Here is a 15,591-nt window from a genome sequence, read left to right as displayed (position 1 = left end):
GCATAATAAAAGTTCCGCTGCTCGTGAGGAGTGTGTTGCGCAATCACTCTTCTGTTTCTTTATGCTTTATATATATATAAAAAAATTGGTTCCTCTCAAAGTTCAAGACATGGTTAAGGCCTCTTATGTCATGAGATCAGGCTTCTTCTTTTTTTTTTTTTTTTTTAAAGAGCCACCTTAAATTTTGCTGTTCTTACGAAAATCTGTCAGAAGTTTTCTGTCAGCTGTGTATAGCCTAATAATCAACTCACTTTCTTTAATAGGTTACTAGGGCAGAACAGGCTTACAAACTAAAACAAATAAAAGGTGCAAGCAAGAACAAAAAACGTTGAGGGCTAGTAAGTTGAAATTTTGATTTATGGTATCTAAGAGCCGCCAAAACATTTGAAGTGGGAGGGGCCACTTTTACTAAAATGGCTATAACACTTGAACGGAATAAGATATTTTCACCAAACTCCATACGGGCTCAATCTTTGGTCACATGATCAAAAAAATCATCGCAAATTGGTCACTTGGTGGCAGTAAAAAAAACAAAACAAAACAAAACAAAAAAAACATGAAAATGTTTTAACCACCCAACCGACTGACTTGAAAATTGGCATGCAGTGTCTTTGTCCAAGGAGCCATGATTGTCTATGACGACAGTGGCATATCTCAAAAAACATGGCTGCCATCGGCCAATAAAATTTGAGCACCTATTAGACAAGGATAATGCAGGCCAATCGGATTGAAACCCAGTGGGCATGTTTGACTCATGGCCCTAGAGGTAGAATTTTGAAAGAAATTAGTCACTAGGTGGCACTAACGAGTTTTACGCCTCTGTAAACACGTGGTGTTTTACACATACATACAATATTCATATCATTTGTTAGATCTCCTCATACTGAACAAATTTGCACCAAGAACCACTGCAGTCAATCAAATTGTTTATTAAATATTAAATACACTATATTGCCAAAAGTTTTGGGATGCCTGCCTTTACATGCACATGAACTTTAATGACATCCCATTCTAAATCCGTAGGGTTTAATATGGAGTTGGCCCACCCAGCTATAACAGCCTCAACTCTTCTGGGAAGGCTTTCCACAAGGTTTAGGAGTGTGTTTATGGGAATTTTGGACCATTCTTCTAGAAGCGCATTTGTGAGGTCAGGCAGTGATGTTGGTGAGAAGGCCTGGCTCGCAGTCCCCGCTCTAATTCATCCCAAAGGTGTTCTATCGGGTTGAGGTCAGGACTCTGTGCAGGCCAGGCAAGTTCCTCCACACCAAACTCGCTCATCCATGTCTTTATGGACCTTGCTTTGTGCACTGGTGCGCAGTCACGTTGGAACAGGAAGGGGCCATCCCCGAACTGTTCCCACAAAGTTGGGAGCATGAAATTTTCCAAAATGTCTTGGTATGCTGAAACATTAAGAGTTCCTTTCACTGGAACTAAGGGGCCAAGCCCATCTCCTGAAAAACAACCCCACACCATAATCCCCCCTTCACCAAACATTACACTTGGCACAATGCAGTCAGGCAAGTATCATTCTCCTGGCAACCGCCAAACCCAGACTCGTCCATCGGATTGCCAGACAGAGAAGCGTGATTCGTCACTCCAGAGAACACGTCTCCACTGCTCTAGAGTCCAGTGGCGGCGTGCTTTACACCACTGCATCCGACGCTTTGCATTGCACTTGGTGATGTAAGGCTTGGATGCAGCTGCTCGGCCATGGAAACCCATTCCATGAAGCTCTGTACGCACTGTTCTTGAGCTAATCTGAAGGCCACACAAAGTTTGGAGGTCTGTAGCCATTGACTCTGCAGACAGTTGGCGACTTCTGCGCACTGTGCGCCTTAGTATGCGCTGACCCCGCTCTGTGATTTTACGTGGCCTACCACTTCACGGCTGAGTTGCTGTTGTTCCCAATTGCTTCCACTTTGTTATGATACCACTAACAGTTGACCGTGGAACATTTAGTAGTAAGAAAATTTCACGAATGGACTTATTGCACAGGTGGCAACCTATCACGGTACCACGCTTGACTTCACTGAGCTCCTGAGAGCGACCCGTTCTTTCACAAATGTTTGTAGAAGCAGTCTGCATGCCTAGGTGCTTGATTTTATACACCTGTGGCCATGGAAGTGATTGGAACACCTGAATTCAATGATTTGGAGGGGTGTCCCAATACTTTTGGCAATATAGTGTATGTAATAGGCTACTTTTGCGAACTAGGCTTATATTTTTTAAAAAGCTTAAAAAAATATATATTTCCATAGTAAATTGCCTGTATTGGCTGTAAATGGTCTTTTGCATCTCTGATCTTGGAGGCTACAGGATTGTTAAAGAAAACATAATACCTTTTTATGCACATGCTTAAAGGCCTTAAAACGCTTGAACCCCGATAACTGCTGCACGCAGCTATATTTATTATTATTTTTACATTTAGACACCTACTAGTATGGCACATAGAAGGCACTGGGTCTGAGAAATCATACTGGGGGTGCAGGGTTTACCTCTTAAGAAAAGTAGGCTATGGACTATTTTTATAGTTTGCACAAAGTAATAAACTACAAAAACAATCAACGTAATCTAATAATCAAAACTCTCATCATGAGGACAAATGAGAGTAGAAATTTAACTAGTAATTTCAAAGTAACATTGTTTATTATGAAATGTTCTGATTAAAAATGCTAAATGTATAGAAAAAAAAAAAAAGTCTAAAGTCGCCACACGTTAACTTGTCACAAACCTGGTTTAGTTAAAAGGTCAGAATCATCTGTATGACAGATAAAAATAATTGTATTTGCTGCATTCTTGTTTTCTGCAGCATTTTAACAAAAGTATCTATTTTGCTGCTCACCGTGTTTCTGCTACTGTTGTTAAAATAACCGTGTCATCTGCAGCTCTTAATGTGGCACTTTACATCTTTAGAGGGAGAGAGAAGCAACGTGGAAGAAGCAGAAAAGGCTTGAATGAAGAACGTTTGGCGTTAGATAAAAATATTAGAGGATGTAGCGTCGAAAGATCATTACCGTAAATGACCCTGAGCTCTTGTGGTGTGAACCGTTCCATTGTTTGACACGGTTGCAGAAATGGTAAAATGGACAATAAAAAAAGAACAATGTAAGAACAAATTTTAATTCGATATATATATTAGCATCATCCCTATCAAATTTTAATGCTGAACATATCAATGCAAGTCAAAGGGAGATTTTAAAACTTCAATATTAATATAATTTAATGAAGACCAAAAATAGATAAAATAGCTAATTCTGAAGTAATCTACAAAATATTCCTTGAGTCCTTGTGTAAGCTGAGAAGGACAAGAAGGGACAAAAAGAAAATCCTTTTTGTTTACAATTGTAACAATTATTGCTAACCTATATCACTTAATGTATGACTGTACTGGTGGGGAATCAGGGGAACATACTGTATACTTATATTTCATATACTTAACATATACTTTGCTATACTTAACATAAACTTTGGTATGTGCAAAGACACTCGTTTTTTTAACCCAGAGTAAGCCCAGGCTACGTGACACCAAAACTGTAATAGAGTTGACCCTGTGGCTGATAGGCACAGGTATCTGATCATTCACGCCCCTTTAAGCGTGCCGGATTGTGGGACGTGTGCACACTTGGCTCTTGAATTGCCTTTGAATAATACATGCACCCATGCAGTGTGGTTATATATCACTCCACATGTTCTCATGAGCCCCCTCTATGGGACACAGGTCTACATTTCACTGCTATAAGCACATGTGAAAGCAAGGGCGCATATGTGCTATTAAACAGTAGCACAAAGACAATTTGCACTAGAATAGAAAATGTGAGGCGTTTGCCTATGTAGAAATTTGGTGCCACAATGTTAGGGTGTTGTGTTGGTTGCAAGGGCATTTCTGAAGTGTTCTGAAGGCACTAAGACCTCAAAGTAATTTTTTCCCTAAAAGTAGCTCAACTGGTAGAGCATAGCACTAGTAACACCCAGGTCATGGGTTTGATTCCCAGGGAACACACATTGTTTTCTATTCTATATAAGTATTGAAACTGTAGATGAGAGAGAGAGAGAGAGAGAGAGAGAGAGAGAGAGAGAGAGAGAAAAAAACAGTCCCATTAAACTATTAAATACTAGAATATGATCAAGGTGTATCAAAGACTCTGTGATCCATTTCACATGATATATGCCCTGTGGAACACAGACAACACCCTCAAGAAAAAATACACTAATCCCTTATTAACAGTGAACATATCATGAAATATTTAACAAGCATAAATTATATATTGAATGAATAAATAAATGATTAATTGCTTCATGCATGATTATTAATCAGTGTGTTAACTAGCCAAAAAATCCTTTTTTTTTTCTTTTTTTTTGTCTTGTAGAGGTCATGTACATTAAATATAAAGACTGGAGATGATAAACATAACTGTGGTCACAATGATTCCATTGAATAATTTAGCAGTTTTTTACACTCAAAAGAACATAAAACTACATAAAACTTTTAAGGGTTCTTTCAGGCACTTCATTTATAGATCCTTTAATTTTAATTATATTTGCTGATTAAACAGCTCGTAAAATACTTAATCACTTCAAAAAATGAAATTACTGTTAAACATGAAAGTATTATGCAATCATTTACAGTTTTTTTTTTTTTTTTTTTTACAATTGCTAACAAGTGTTTACCAATACATAAAGTACTTTTTCTAAACTCTTAACACAGCAACACACCTACATCACACAATTATCCAAACAGTCAAGTTTCTGCACAAAACCAAATTTTGTTAAATAAATACAAACTCTACATTTCAAAATGCTAAAAAACTTTTTTTTTTTTTTACATACACTAACTCTATCAAAACACAGCAAACCTGATTCAAAATCGAGTCATTCTGTCAAAACATTAGCACTAGTTTTCTATCTAACATGAACATAAAGTCAATCATAGCCCAATGACTGTCAAAACACTATCAGTTGAGGGCATTACGAAAACTGCATCGCTTGTCGTGTTTCAGTTCTACCTGCAAAAAATATGAAATCCATTGATTTTATAATTCAGTTTCCTTTTACTGCAGTAAAATTAGAATGCTTACATGTAAGCCACTCTACATTTTTGGTTGAGTGTTGAATGTGTGAATTCTTGGCAACACACTATCTAAAAGTGAATGAATCATTACTTTATAGAATGTACAATAGAAAAAAAGAAGAAGAAAGTAACAGAATTGCTCAGGGCAGCGACTGGTCAAATGGGTCCCCTATGCAGAACTTCATTTGCCCCCTTGGTTGAAATTGCTTACTGGGGGTGGGGTGGGGTGGGGTGTTGATGGTGTCCCCTTGTTAGTTGGTGCCCTACGCAGACCACATATTCTGCATATATGGAACAGTGGTAGTGGAATCGTTGTAGTAAAAGCTTTACATAACGCTTTTACAGAAATGAAATCATGAAATTTCTGCCATTGATCAACAACAAATCCAACAAATATGGCCTTTGGTTACTATGGAAGACTTTTTTTTTTTTTTGCAATTGTGAGTTTACATCTCACAGTTCTGACTTTTTTTCCTCAGAATCGTGAGATATAAACTAAGAATTGAGAATAAAGTGAGATAAAAAGTTACCTTTTTTATTTTCTATTAATGGCAGAAATAAGCGTTCGTAGCGTTCCAAATGTGTCAGGTAGAAAACCATAGAGATGCACAATCCAGCATTCTTCCTCCTCTCCCTTACCTCTTCTTCTCTCTTGCCCAGACATTATTTTTCTCTCTCTTTGAAGTTGTTCTGTATCCACACCGAACAAAACCAATTCAAACAGTCCCATTTTTACTGTATTTCCATGTAATGAAAAGAACTTCACCACCTGACTATGCCTCCAACTGAGATTGGAATCCGCTACTTAAAAATGCTCATCAATTGTTTCAGTATTTGTTTTATATATTTTTTACTTTTGAGCTGCTGTTGTAGCAGAAGTAGAGGCTTTGTACTATATTTAAAGATTGGAACATTAGGTCTTCATTTCTGCCATGCTGTGTTTAAGCATTTGAGATCAGAAAGATCCATGATTTTGGTATTGGGTAAGCTTGTATAAAAAAAAAATGTAAGAATTTTAGAAACGTGTTAATTGACTGCATTTTGTGTGAAAACAACATGAATTGTGTTAATGGTATGGTCACAAAAGATGGATGTTGTGCTAATTGTGTTAAAAGTTTTGAAAATGTGACTACAGATTGAACAAAAGTATATTAGCAATTGTAAAAAAAAAAACAAAAGACATTTCTCCTTAAGGCCAATTCACACTGCACCAACAGATGGCAACAGACACTTCTTTTGTTGGATCAGTGTGTTAGCCCTGTCTGTGTCTGTCAGAGCTTGTTTTCACCGATTGAACATGTTCAATCAACGCTTGTCTGGTCCTGGAACATCTGAGAAGTGACATACTGTAATCTGGTGATTGTCTGTGTTTGTCGGTGCAGTGTGAATTGGCCTTTATATAAAACCTTTTTGGCATTAACTTCAGTCAAGAACCGTAGGGTTCTATATGGAACCTTTTTAAAGAAGCATTATAAAAGTTCATTATTTTGTGCAAAAATTACTTTAATAAAATACAGACACCTAATACACAAATCAAATATTTGCTTTTATATTTTAGTATTTATTATATTGTGAGGTTACCTAATCCCTCAGTCAAGATTCTGCATGAACAACAATCTAAACATCAAGATACAATAAAAAAAAGAAAAAAAAAAATCTTCTGTAATGCTCTATAAATTGATGTTTCAGTGCAAGTAAAAAAGATCAAATTTGTAAACCGAAATGCTGACAGAACTGAAAAATACTGCACAAAATCTGTACTTTACAAAAAAAGGAAAAAAAGACCATATTTAAGAATAAAAAAAAAACAAAAAAAAACATTTCTGCAAATTTTCTTCAGGTACAAAATTATATACTACTACAGTCAATGTAAACAAATTAATATGTTAATAAAGACAACAAATAAATATGATCTTTTATAAATTAATTTTTGTTGATTTGGCTGTATGTTTTCTTGACACATTTCTTGAGAATTTCCAAGAATTTACGCAAGGGGATTTTAACTTCAGCTTCAGCTTCAACAGGTTTGCAGGTTTTCTGAAAGACAGTAAATGTCATGGTTATTCTACTCTGGTAGGATGAAGGTATTGTACAGAGAAGACATCACGTTACAGAGTTCAACTTACTCCACTGCGCTTGTTATACGTATGTAAGTTCCTCATTAGTTTCTTGTCAGTATGGAAATGGTCAAATTCAGTTTGTCTAGAAACCTCCTTGAGTTCTTGCTCAGCCTGGCAGAAAAACTCATGCTGCAAAGATATTGAAATCACAGGTAAGGCCAGGCCTCAAATGCTTTGAATTCAATTGTTAGCATTATAAATGAAATGAATAAATTATAATGCTTCAGCCTCATAAATGTTACCACATAAGAGACTAGCAAAATTCCATAAAAAAAAAGCTTATTAGGCTCTGATCATGAAAGAAATATGCTGGATAATTGTGTTAATATACTAGTATTGTGAGGCAATGAAAATTCATCTCACCTCACAGCTCTCAGTTTTCAGTTCTCTCAGGTAGATATCTTTTCCCTAGAAATAACAGGTCAATTAAATATTGCAATCATGCTCTGCTCAATATCTGAAAGTATAGACAGTTTTGGCTTATTATAGTTACTATACTAATGTTAAATCTTACCTCTAAGAGTGTTTTCGGTGTGGCGTTCAGCTCATCAAAAATCTCTCCCAATAAATTATTTTTCAGATGAGCACCGGAGACGAATACAGCGAAAGCGAGCAGTAGTATAGTCTTCATCATTTTGTCTGTTTGCTTGGATTTCTCAAGACTTCAGTTGCTTGGCCAGAGGTACTTGATTCCCCCTCTGCTGTACGCTGTGTATATATACTCTCAAAAAGGAAAGACTTGGCTATGTAGATTTCTTTTTGCATCGTAAGCTAAGCGACGTTTATTGGCTGATCATGGCGTGCTCACTGATTATCTTGATTGAAATGAGATGTGGTTGATAATGTTTGTCATATTGTCCTGATTTCCTGGAACTGACACTGACAAACTGCCAAGAAAGATCATAATGATTTTGAGTAGCAGGCCTCTAGATGAGGTGCTGAAGGCTGCATCCTCACTATGTTTGCTTGTGCAAAAGTTTCATTATTGCAAAATGATCAATACTGATAGGTTTTGCTGCAAACCTGCATGTGTTCGTACTTGCTTGGTGCCTACAGTTGTGTTGATAAACTGGAGATGAATTAGTCATACAGATGACACCATCAAAGGTCCAATGATTAATAACTTTTAAAATCTAATTTTAAGATGTTGGTTGGCTGAACTCAAATGTTAAAGACAATTTTAGAAACATTATATAACTTGAAAAAAAGAATACTCAAGTTAAAATGTATGATCAAACCAAATACCATCTAAATTTCTTTTTCAAAACTATTACCTTTACCTGAAACTAGTAACTTTTTAGTCAATGAAGTCATTTCTCCTCATGTCCTAGCAGAATAACCACAGGAGTATTTCATCACTTTAACTATAGACATGTAACATATGTGCACCCATACATTGATGAAATAAATAAATAAATACAAGTGAATTAATTTTTTTTTCACAATATATGCATTGTTTTATAATTTAAAACCTAGATTTTGTTGTCTGTGCTTTTTTCTTTAAAATAAAGACAATTTGGTTTGATATCTTGATACATTTTTTAATAAATTGAACAGATACAACTTTATTTTTAAAGTATTTTTCATTGTTAGTTTGTGTGTTAACTAATGTAGTTAACTAATGAGAACAAATGGAACCTTATCGTAAAGTGTTACCAAATATTGATACCAAATGTTTAACTAGTAATTTTAATTCTTTATTCATCATGAAAATATATGCGCAAAATAAACTTTAAAGTGGAGGAAAAAGTACTGACAGCAATAATTCAGAGAGAGCTGACAGAGACAGAAACACCAAAAATACTATATATTTGGCACAGCTTATAATAATGTATAATGTTACATTTATAATAATGTATATTTATGTGAATATTGTTTTAAGTTCACTTAAATTAAAAGTTGTTCTAATATTGCAACATTCTGTAATTGTTAATAAATAAACTGTAATTGTTAATAAATTAACATTCTGTTAATTTGATTTAATGTGAAAATATATTGATGATTACAAATTTTAATGTTAGGTGTAATTACCCGTGATTTATTACAGAAGCCTTAATTACTTATACTTATGATTTTTTTTTAAATCAAATCGATAGCCCTAGTCCAAATATTTTTGATGCCACAATTACAGATCCTGACATGAGGTCACAAATAATTAGATAATGATTCAGAAATTAGAATCAGAAAAGATTTTCTTTTTTTTTTTTTTTTTTATATTTCAGAAAAAGGCAACTAAATGCACAAGCTAATATTAGTCAGGTTGAATCACATTGTGCCTCGTTCATGAAACAAACAACAAATTTGTAAACTTTCATTCTTATGTAAACTGTTGTATTTAATTTAGCTCAACAATTAATGTATAGTTTTGAGGACAATTTAAACAGATGTTTGTTCTGCTCATGTTTTACAAACAAGGTGTGCTGCAAACTGCTTGCTAGGTGCTTAATTTCCGATTTGGTTCAGGTAGTTACAGGGAGGCTGATAGTCCTTATGTTTAGATCAAGCTTAACAACTGTCCAATAAACTGAACTTTGATTCTGTGTCACCTCTGACTAACAGTCTTTCTTCTCTCATCTGATCTGACGCATCAGTGCAGGTAGGAGTTGAGTGTGTTGATACTGCACTTCGTGATCTCTGAGCACTGGTCCTGGTTCTTCCTGATCCTGTAGAAATGCTCCACATAGTTGGATCGTCCCAGGAGCTCGACAAAATCCTCGTCGTGGGTGATAACAAGCAGCTGGAAGTTGCGTTGACGAGAACGACTCTTGATTATCCTGCAAAGAAACCAAAGGCATATCTTTTAGTTGGTAAAAGTGGCAAATAGAAAATAAAAGTTCTTGTTTTGTCATGTTGCTCTTGCTGTAAATAAATTGTGTTTCCTGTTTAAAGACTTGCTGTATTAATGTTTTTTTTTTTTTTTTAAATAAAGACTTACTCCACCAGTGCGTGTGCCAAGGACTCTATATTCTCTCTGTCTAAATTGGTGGTGGGCTCATCCAGCGCCAAAATCCCACAGTTCAGACAGAACGTCTCAGCCAGAGCCAACCGTATTATGAGGGAGGCGAGAACCTAAAGACAAACATGCTGTAAAGCCACAGATCTAAAAACATTTATTGATTTAATAAAACTCCTTTTATTTAACATACATTCCGATCTAGTGACTGACAGACCAATGAAATTATCAGCACCAGTCGATAATCGGGTCTGCTTGACTGTCAGCACCCTCTTCTCAACTCCCAAATCTACCGACAACTTCATCATAATGTGCACTTGATAACGTTTTTAGTTGCTTAAAAATATTTTATGTAAATCACATTTGATTGGGTACCTTGGGTGATTCTAAGAGAGACTGAAAAAACGTTTCATTGGAGAGATAGAGAAACACAAGATGCATGTAGCTGCTTTTTGACCTTTTGTCCAGCACTGCAACGTCCCCGCATGTCCAAAGCCGTGTCTCCTTTAACCATTACCACTCTATAGTTATAAGTCCTTCTTTTCAAGCCGGCAGAGGCGTTCTCATCCACATCAGAGCGAATCTCTACGTACTCAATGTCTGTGGGAGATCAGGAGACATACTCTAGACATTATGGTAAAAGGTCACTATATATAGTAAGTCTCAAACAGTTAAAGATTTGACAGATTGTCAAGCAGGACTTTAAGCAGGGTTCCTCAAATCCGGTCCTAGAGGGCCACAGCCCTGCAGAGTTTAGTTCCAACCCAAATCAAACACACCTAAACAAGCTAATCAAGTTCTTCAGTGTTACTACAAAATTGCAGATAGGTGAGTTTGATCAGGGTCTGAACTAAACTCTGCAGGACTGTGGCCCTCCAGGGCTGGATTTGAGGAACCCTGACTAGAAGGGTTAGTTCACCCAAAAATTCTGTCATTAATTACTCGCCCTCATGTCGTTCCAAACCCGTAAGACTTTTGTTTATCTTTCTGAACACAAATGAAGATCTTTCTGATGAAATCTGAGAGCTTTCTGTCCCTCCATAGACAGCTATGCGACTACCACTTTGACGCTTCAAAAAGTTCATAAAGAGATTGTAAAACTAATCCATATGAATTGAGTGATTTAGTCCAAAATTTCTGAAGAGACACGATCGGTTTATATGATGAAACGATTTAATTTGGGCTTTTATTCACATATAAACATTGATCAGCGAAAACATAAACAGACAAAACCTGCTTCACACGTGAGAACAAACCTCTTCCGGAAGCTCAAATGTGCAAGGATGAATCTCATTGTGTCTCGCACACGTCAAGCAAACATGCTTAAGCTTCCGTTTACCATAACTAATGTGTGCAGTGATGAATGTTTATGTGTGAATAAAAGTCTAAAATCTGCTCATCATATGAAGCGATCGAGTCTTTTTAGAAAATCTGGACTAAACCGCTCAATTCATATGGATTAGTTTTACGATCTCTTCATTAACTTTTTGAAGCGTTAAAGTGATAGTCACGTAGCTGTCTATGGAGGGACAGAAACCTCTCAGATTTCATTAAAAAGGTCTTTATTTGCATTCCGAAGATGAAAGAAAGTCTTGCAGATTTGGAACAACATGAGGGTGAGTAATTAATGACAGAATTTTCATTTTTGGGTGAACTAACCCTTTAAAAAGATTCATGCAAACAAAGCCATAATAACAGACAAACATTTGTGTTCAAAGCCAGACCTTGTCCCCTGTATGTGCTCCGCCATAAATCTCTGATGATTTTATTAATCTCCTCCATCTTCATGCTGTGAAACTTCATTATTGTTCTGCAATAATAAAAAAAGCTGTATGAATATTCATAAATACTGGGGATGCACAATATATCTGTACCATAACGAATCACTTACTCACTAATATAAAAGTTTTTTTTTTTTTTTTAATTGGTATCGGTCGATATTAATTATTCAATTGTGCATGCTAGGCTTGTTGTGGTAGTCTGTGTTACAGTGTTCGGCCATACACAGATTACATTACTTGCCCACTGCGGCACGGAAGAAATAATATCCATTTAATTCAGTTGGACAACAGATGCTACAATTATAAACTGAAAGAGTCTGCTCTGCTCCATACAGCATGAGTGGCAGAGTCGTTGCACAGTGCAGCAGGAGTCAGATCATTTCACTGATTATGTGATGAAAGTAAGGGGCGATGACTGACAAGACGATGGCGGTGGATTTTGAGCGCGACAGATCCTGAGTGTCACTGACAAATATCTTGCAAAATGTGTATACACATAGTACACGATCGCAAGTGAAAAGCGATTTCAATACCCTGCATATAGAAAGCGGCTCCCTGATGCACGCAAATTATAGGCCTATACACAGAGTACGTGTGATCGCATGAGTGAGCGTGCATTCAAAGCAATTTCACCCACTTCCACCACCCCCACCTGGTGTTGTCGCAGGTTTATATACCGTTGTGAAAATATCCTCACTGTGACATCCCTAGTGCATGCTTATGTTCATATATTTTCTGCATTAAGATTACTTTTGCTATTATCTAATTCTCATTTAAAGTAAATCTTTAAAAACATTAATCTTCAGCATCTGAATTTGAGATTACTTTTTCAAACTGTAAATTATTTTAATGTGATGCTTAAGTTCACTATTCTGTCATTTAATAAAACATGTCCATGAGTCTGATGGACTTTTCCTCAAGCCACTTCTTGGATGTCTCTGCAATTTGGGAAGGAGCATTAAATCTGACCATTCCTCTTTAGATAACAACTTTTCATTTTATGGAAGCAAGCCATTCTGCAATATTCTCCTGTACTCTAAGGCATTAAATGACTTTTCACAGCGAAGTAGCTCACCAATACCAGCAGCTAAAAAGGCTCCCCACACAATGATACTTTTCCTGCTTTACTGTGGCAGAGATGCATTTATTATTATATTTCTCAACAGATTTTTGAAAACACCGCTCTGGAGCATCACCATGCAACTTGTGTTTCATTGAGATTCATCACTCCACATGACCACTCTGAGACAAACTTCCCATATTCTGCCGAAAACTTAATTCTGTCTTTGATGTTTTTTCTGAGACAGCAATACATTTTTAAGTAGTGCATTTGCTTAAATTTGACAAATTTGCTGACCAATAAGTTGCTTAAGACAATTAAAAGCTTAGTGTTTAGCCTTTTTTTTTTTTTTGCCCAGGAGTGTGTGTATATATATTGTGCATATACATATACATTTGACAAATAATATGAAAAATACACTGGCAATTAAACTAAATTAAGACACACCGTTCTGATGTGTTAGAACTGTTTGTAAGAGTACGAATAATTTAACAAAATGTGAGAAAATACGGTAATTTGGTCAATTGGGTTGTTTTCCCCACACTTTTATTAGAATTTATATTAGGTGAAATCTTGCATCTCAACATGGTGTGTCCTATCAGATTGCCACACTTCCTCTACTCTTCTGCACCGTCAGCAATGATGTTATCATGGTGAGAAGAACGGGTCAACTGGTTTAATGTGTGGCTCATTATTTCATTAGATAAATTGCTTTACTAGTCTGCACCCAAACAACGGCCTAGAAAGCAGATTACTATGGACAGCTGTCTATGTGTGATGTCCATTTGATCAGCTATTAAGAATATAAGTGACGTCACATGCATAAAACACAATTTTCAGCCTTGGCAAGTGTCCAATCAATCTATTTAAGTGACAGTAATTAGCAGTTATAGAGACTTATAGCAGTTAAGTTTGGTTTTTCGTACCAGTTGTCGACCAATATGGGTTTTCCATTGACCACTGGTGCTTCTAGAATTTTCAGTATTTGAAATGAACGTATATTATGTGAAGAGAGCATTCGCTTAATATCATTATCTTATTTTTGACAGTTTTCGCATCTGAACTCTTCATATGATGTAGAACATACACTTAAATACATTTTTGATAGTATTTACACTGATAAAATTATTTTTGGAAAATAAATAAATAGAAATTTTTCTTATTTTTGGTATAGCAATGTGCAATTTACCCTATACGTCATGTGACATCACACGATTTGTTTATTTCATCAACAGTTGGTCTCCATTAGAATTGAACTCTTCTAATGGAGAGTTTTATGTTTTTATATTTTACCGTATGATAAAATAATAAATAAAGCCTGTTTTCATAGGCTTAGTATTGTAACTAACGTTACTTAAAGGTTATTCATTAGTGACTCAAATAACTTGTTATTCCTAAAAAAATGCTCAATTCTACTACTACATTTTATTTATTTATTTATTTATTTATTTTATTTTTTTTTTGTCTTCCATGGCTTGTCGCTTGCTATGTGTTGTTAATAAAATAACTACACAGCATCTGAACGATTATAAAAAGTGCCGACGCATGTTCATGTGTTTACATTTGGACTAGGGCTGCATGATTAATTGAAATTAAACCACACGCTATTTGGCAAAGGCTGTGATTTTTTTTATGAGCAGCTTGTCAGTGAAACACGGTTCTGTCCATCTGAAAGCCAGAGGGCGCTCTCACACAGAAACTCCAAATATGACCTGCCGAAGTACCATAACACGTCATTCCAGAAAATCCCTATGGGCATCATACTATTGCTGTAGCTGAATAAACAGAAGACTGAAACGCTTTGATTAAACATGACTAATAAACACACAACTACAACAATATATGGTCTTAGGTATTTTCATGATAATAAAGTATATTTATACTTCAATGCTAATTGACAATGCCTTTATCACTGTATAGAATATGAAATAATATGTTGTGTGCCTTATTCTGTTTAGGAAGCCACATCATCTCACAGAAAGATGCTCAACTGTCGTTATGAAGTGAGTTTGGAGTAAAAAATATGATTAAAAGTGGTCTTTTGTTGGACAAGAGGTTCATAAATGCTTCTCATGTTTGGAAAGACGTGTTGCTTTTTTAAATGCACGTTGTAAGCGACTCAAATTCGCAGTACTTCCAGATGGAGCAGCATATATCTGCAAGATTTTGGAAAATATTTGTTGACTAAAAAGTGTTTTAATCTGATCACAGAGTCGTGCTTCACTGACAAGCTGAGCATAAAAAAATCAGCAACATCTCATGTAAGCACTGTGTAAGTTGATTATGATATCAGATGAACATTGCAACTCGATGCATTAATATATAATTCAACTGATGTGCAGTGACATCTGCTATCTCATATAAACTTGCTCATCCAGCCATAATTCACATTTACGCAATATATATATATATATATATATATATATAGACACTTACAGTGCTCAGCGTAAATGAGTACACCCCCTTTGAAAAGTAACATTTTAAACAATATCTCAATGAACACGAAAACAATTTCCAAAATGTTGACAAGACTAAGTTTAATATAACATCTGTTTAACTTATAACATGAAAGTAAGGTTAATAATATAACTTAGAAAACAAAATTTTCA

General features: G+C 35.6%; 1 protein-coding gene across 3 annotated transcripts in view; it reads right to left on the bottom strand.

Moving 5' to 3' along the window:
- Positions 1-8,703: 8,703 nt before the first annotated feature.
- Positions 8,704-15,591, bottom strand: part of LOC127503525 (DNA repair protein RAD50-like) — a 95,872-nt gene continuing 88,984 nt past the window's right edge. For all 3 annotated transcript variants that reach the window (XM_051877464.1, XM_051877462.1, XM_051877463.1), the window contains 4 exons: positions 11,866-11,951; positions 10,599-10,741; positions 10,124-10,257; positions 8,704-9,962 (listed from right to left, as the gene is read on the bottom strand). In XM_051877464.1, the coding sequence (XP_051733424.1) occupies positions 9,776-9,962; positions 10,124-10,257; positions 10,599-10,741; positions 11,866-11,951 (550 nt within the window). In that variant the 3' untranslated portion in view covers positions 8,704-9,775. The remainder of the gene's footprint in view (positions 9,963-10,123; positions 10,258-10,598; positions 10,742-11,865; positions 11,952-15,591) is intronic.

This window comes from Ctenopharyngodon idella, chromosome 21, assembly GCF_019924925.1.
Source record: "Ctenopharyngodon idella isolate HZGC_01 chromosome 21, HZGC01, whole genome shotgun sequence".
Classification (NCBI taxonomy): domain Eukaryota; kingdom Metazoa; phylum Chordata; class Actinopteri; order Cypriniformes; family Xenocyprididae; genus Ctenopharyngodon; species Ctenopharyngodon idella.
This window is presented reverse-complemented; position numbering and strand designations above follow the sequence as displayed.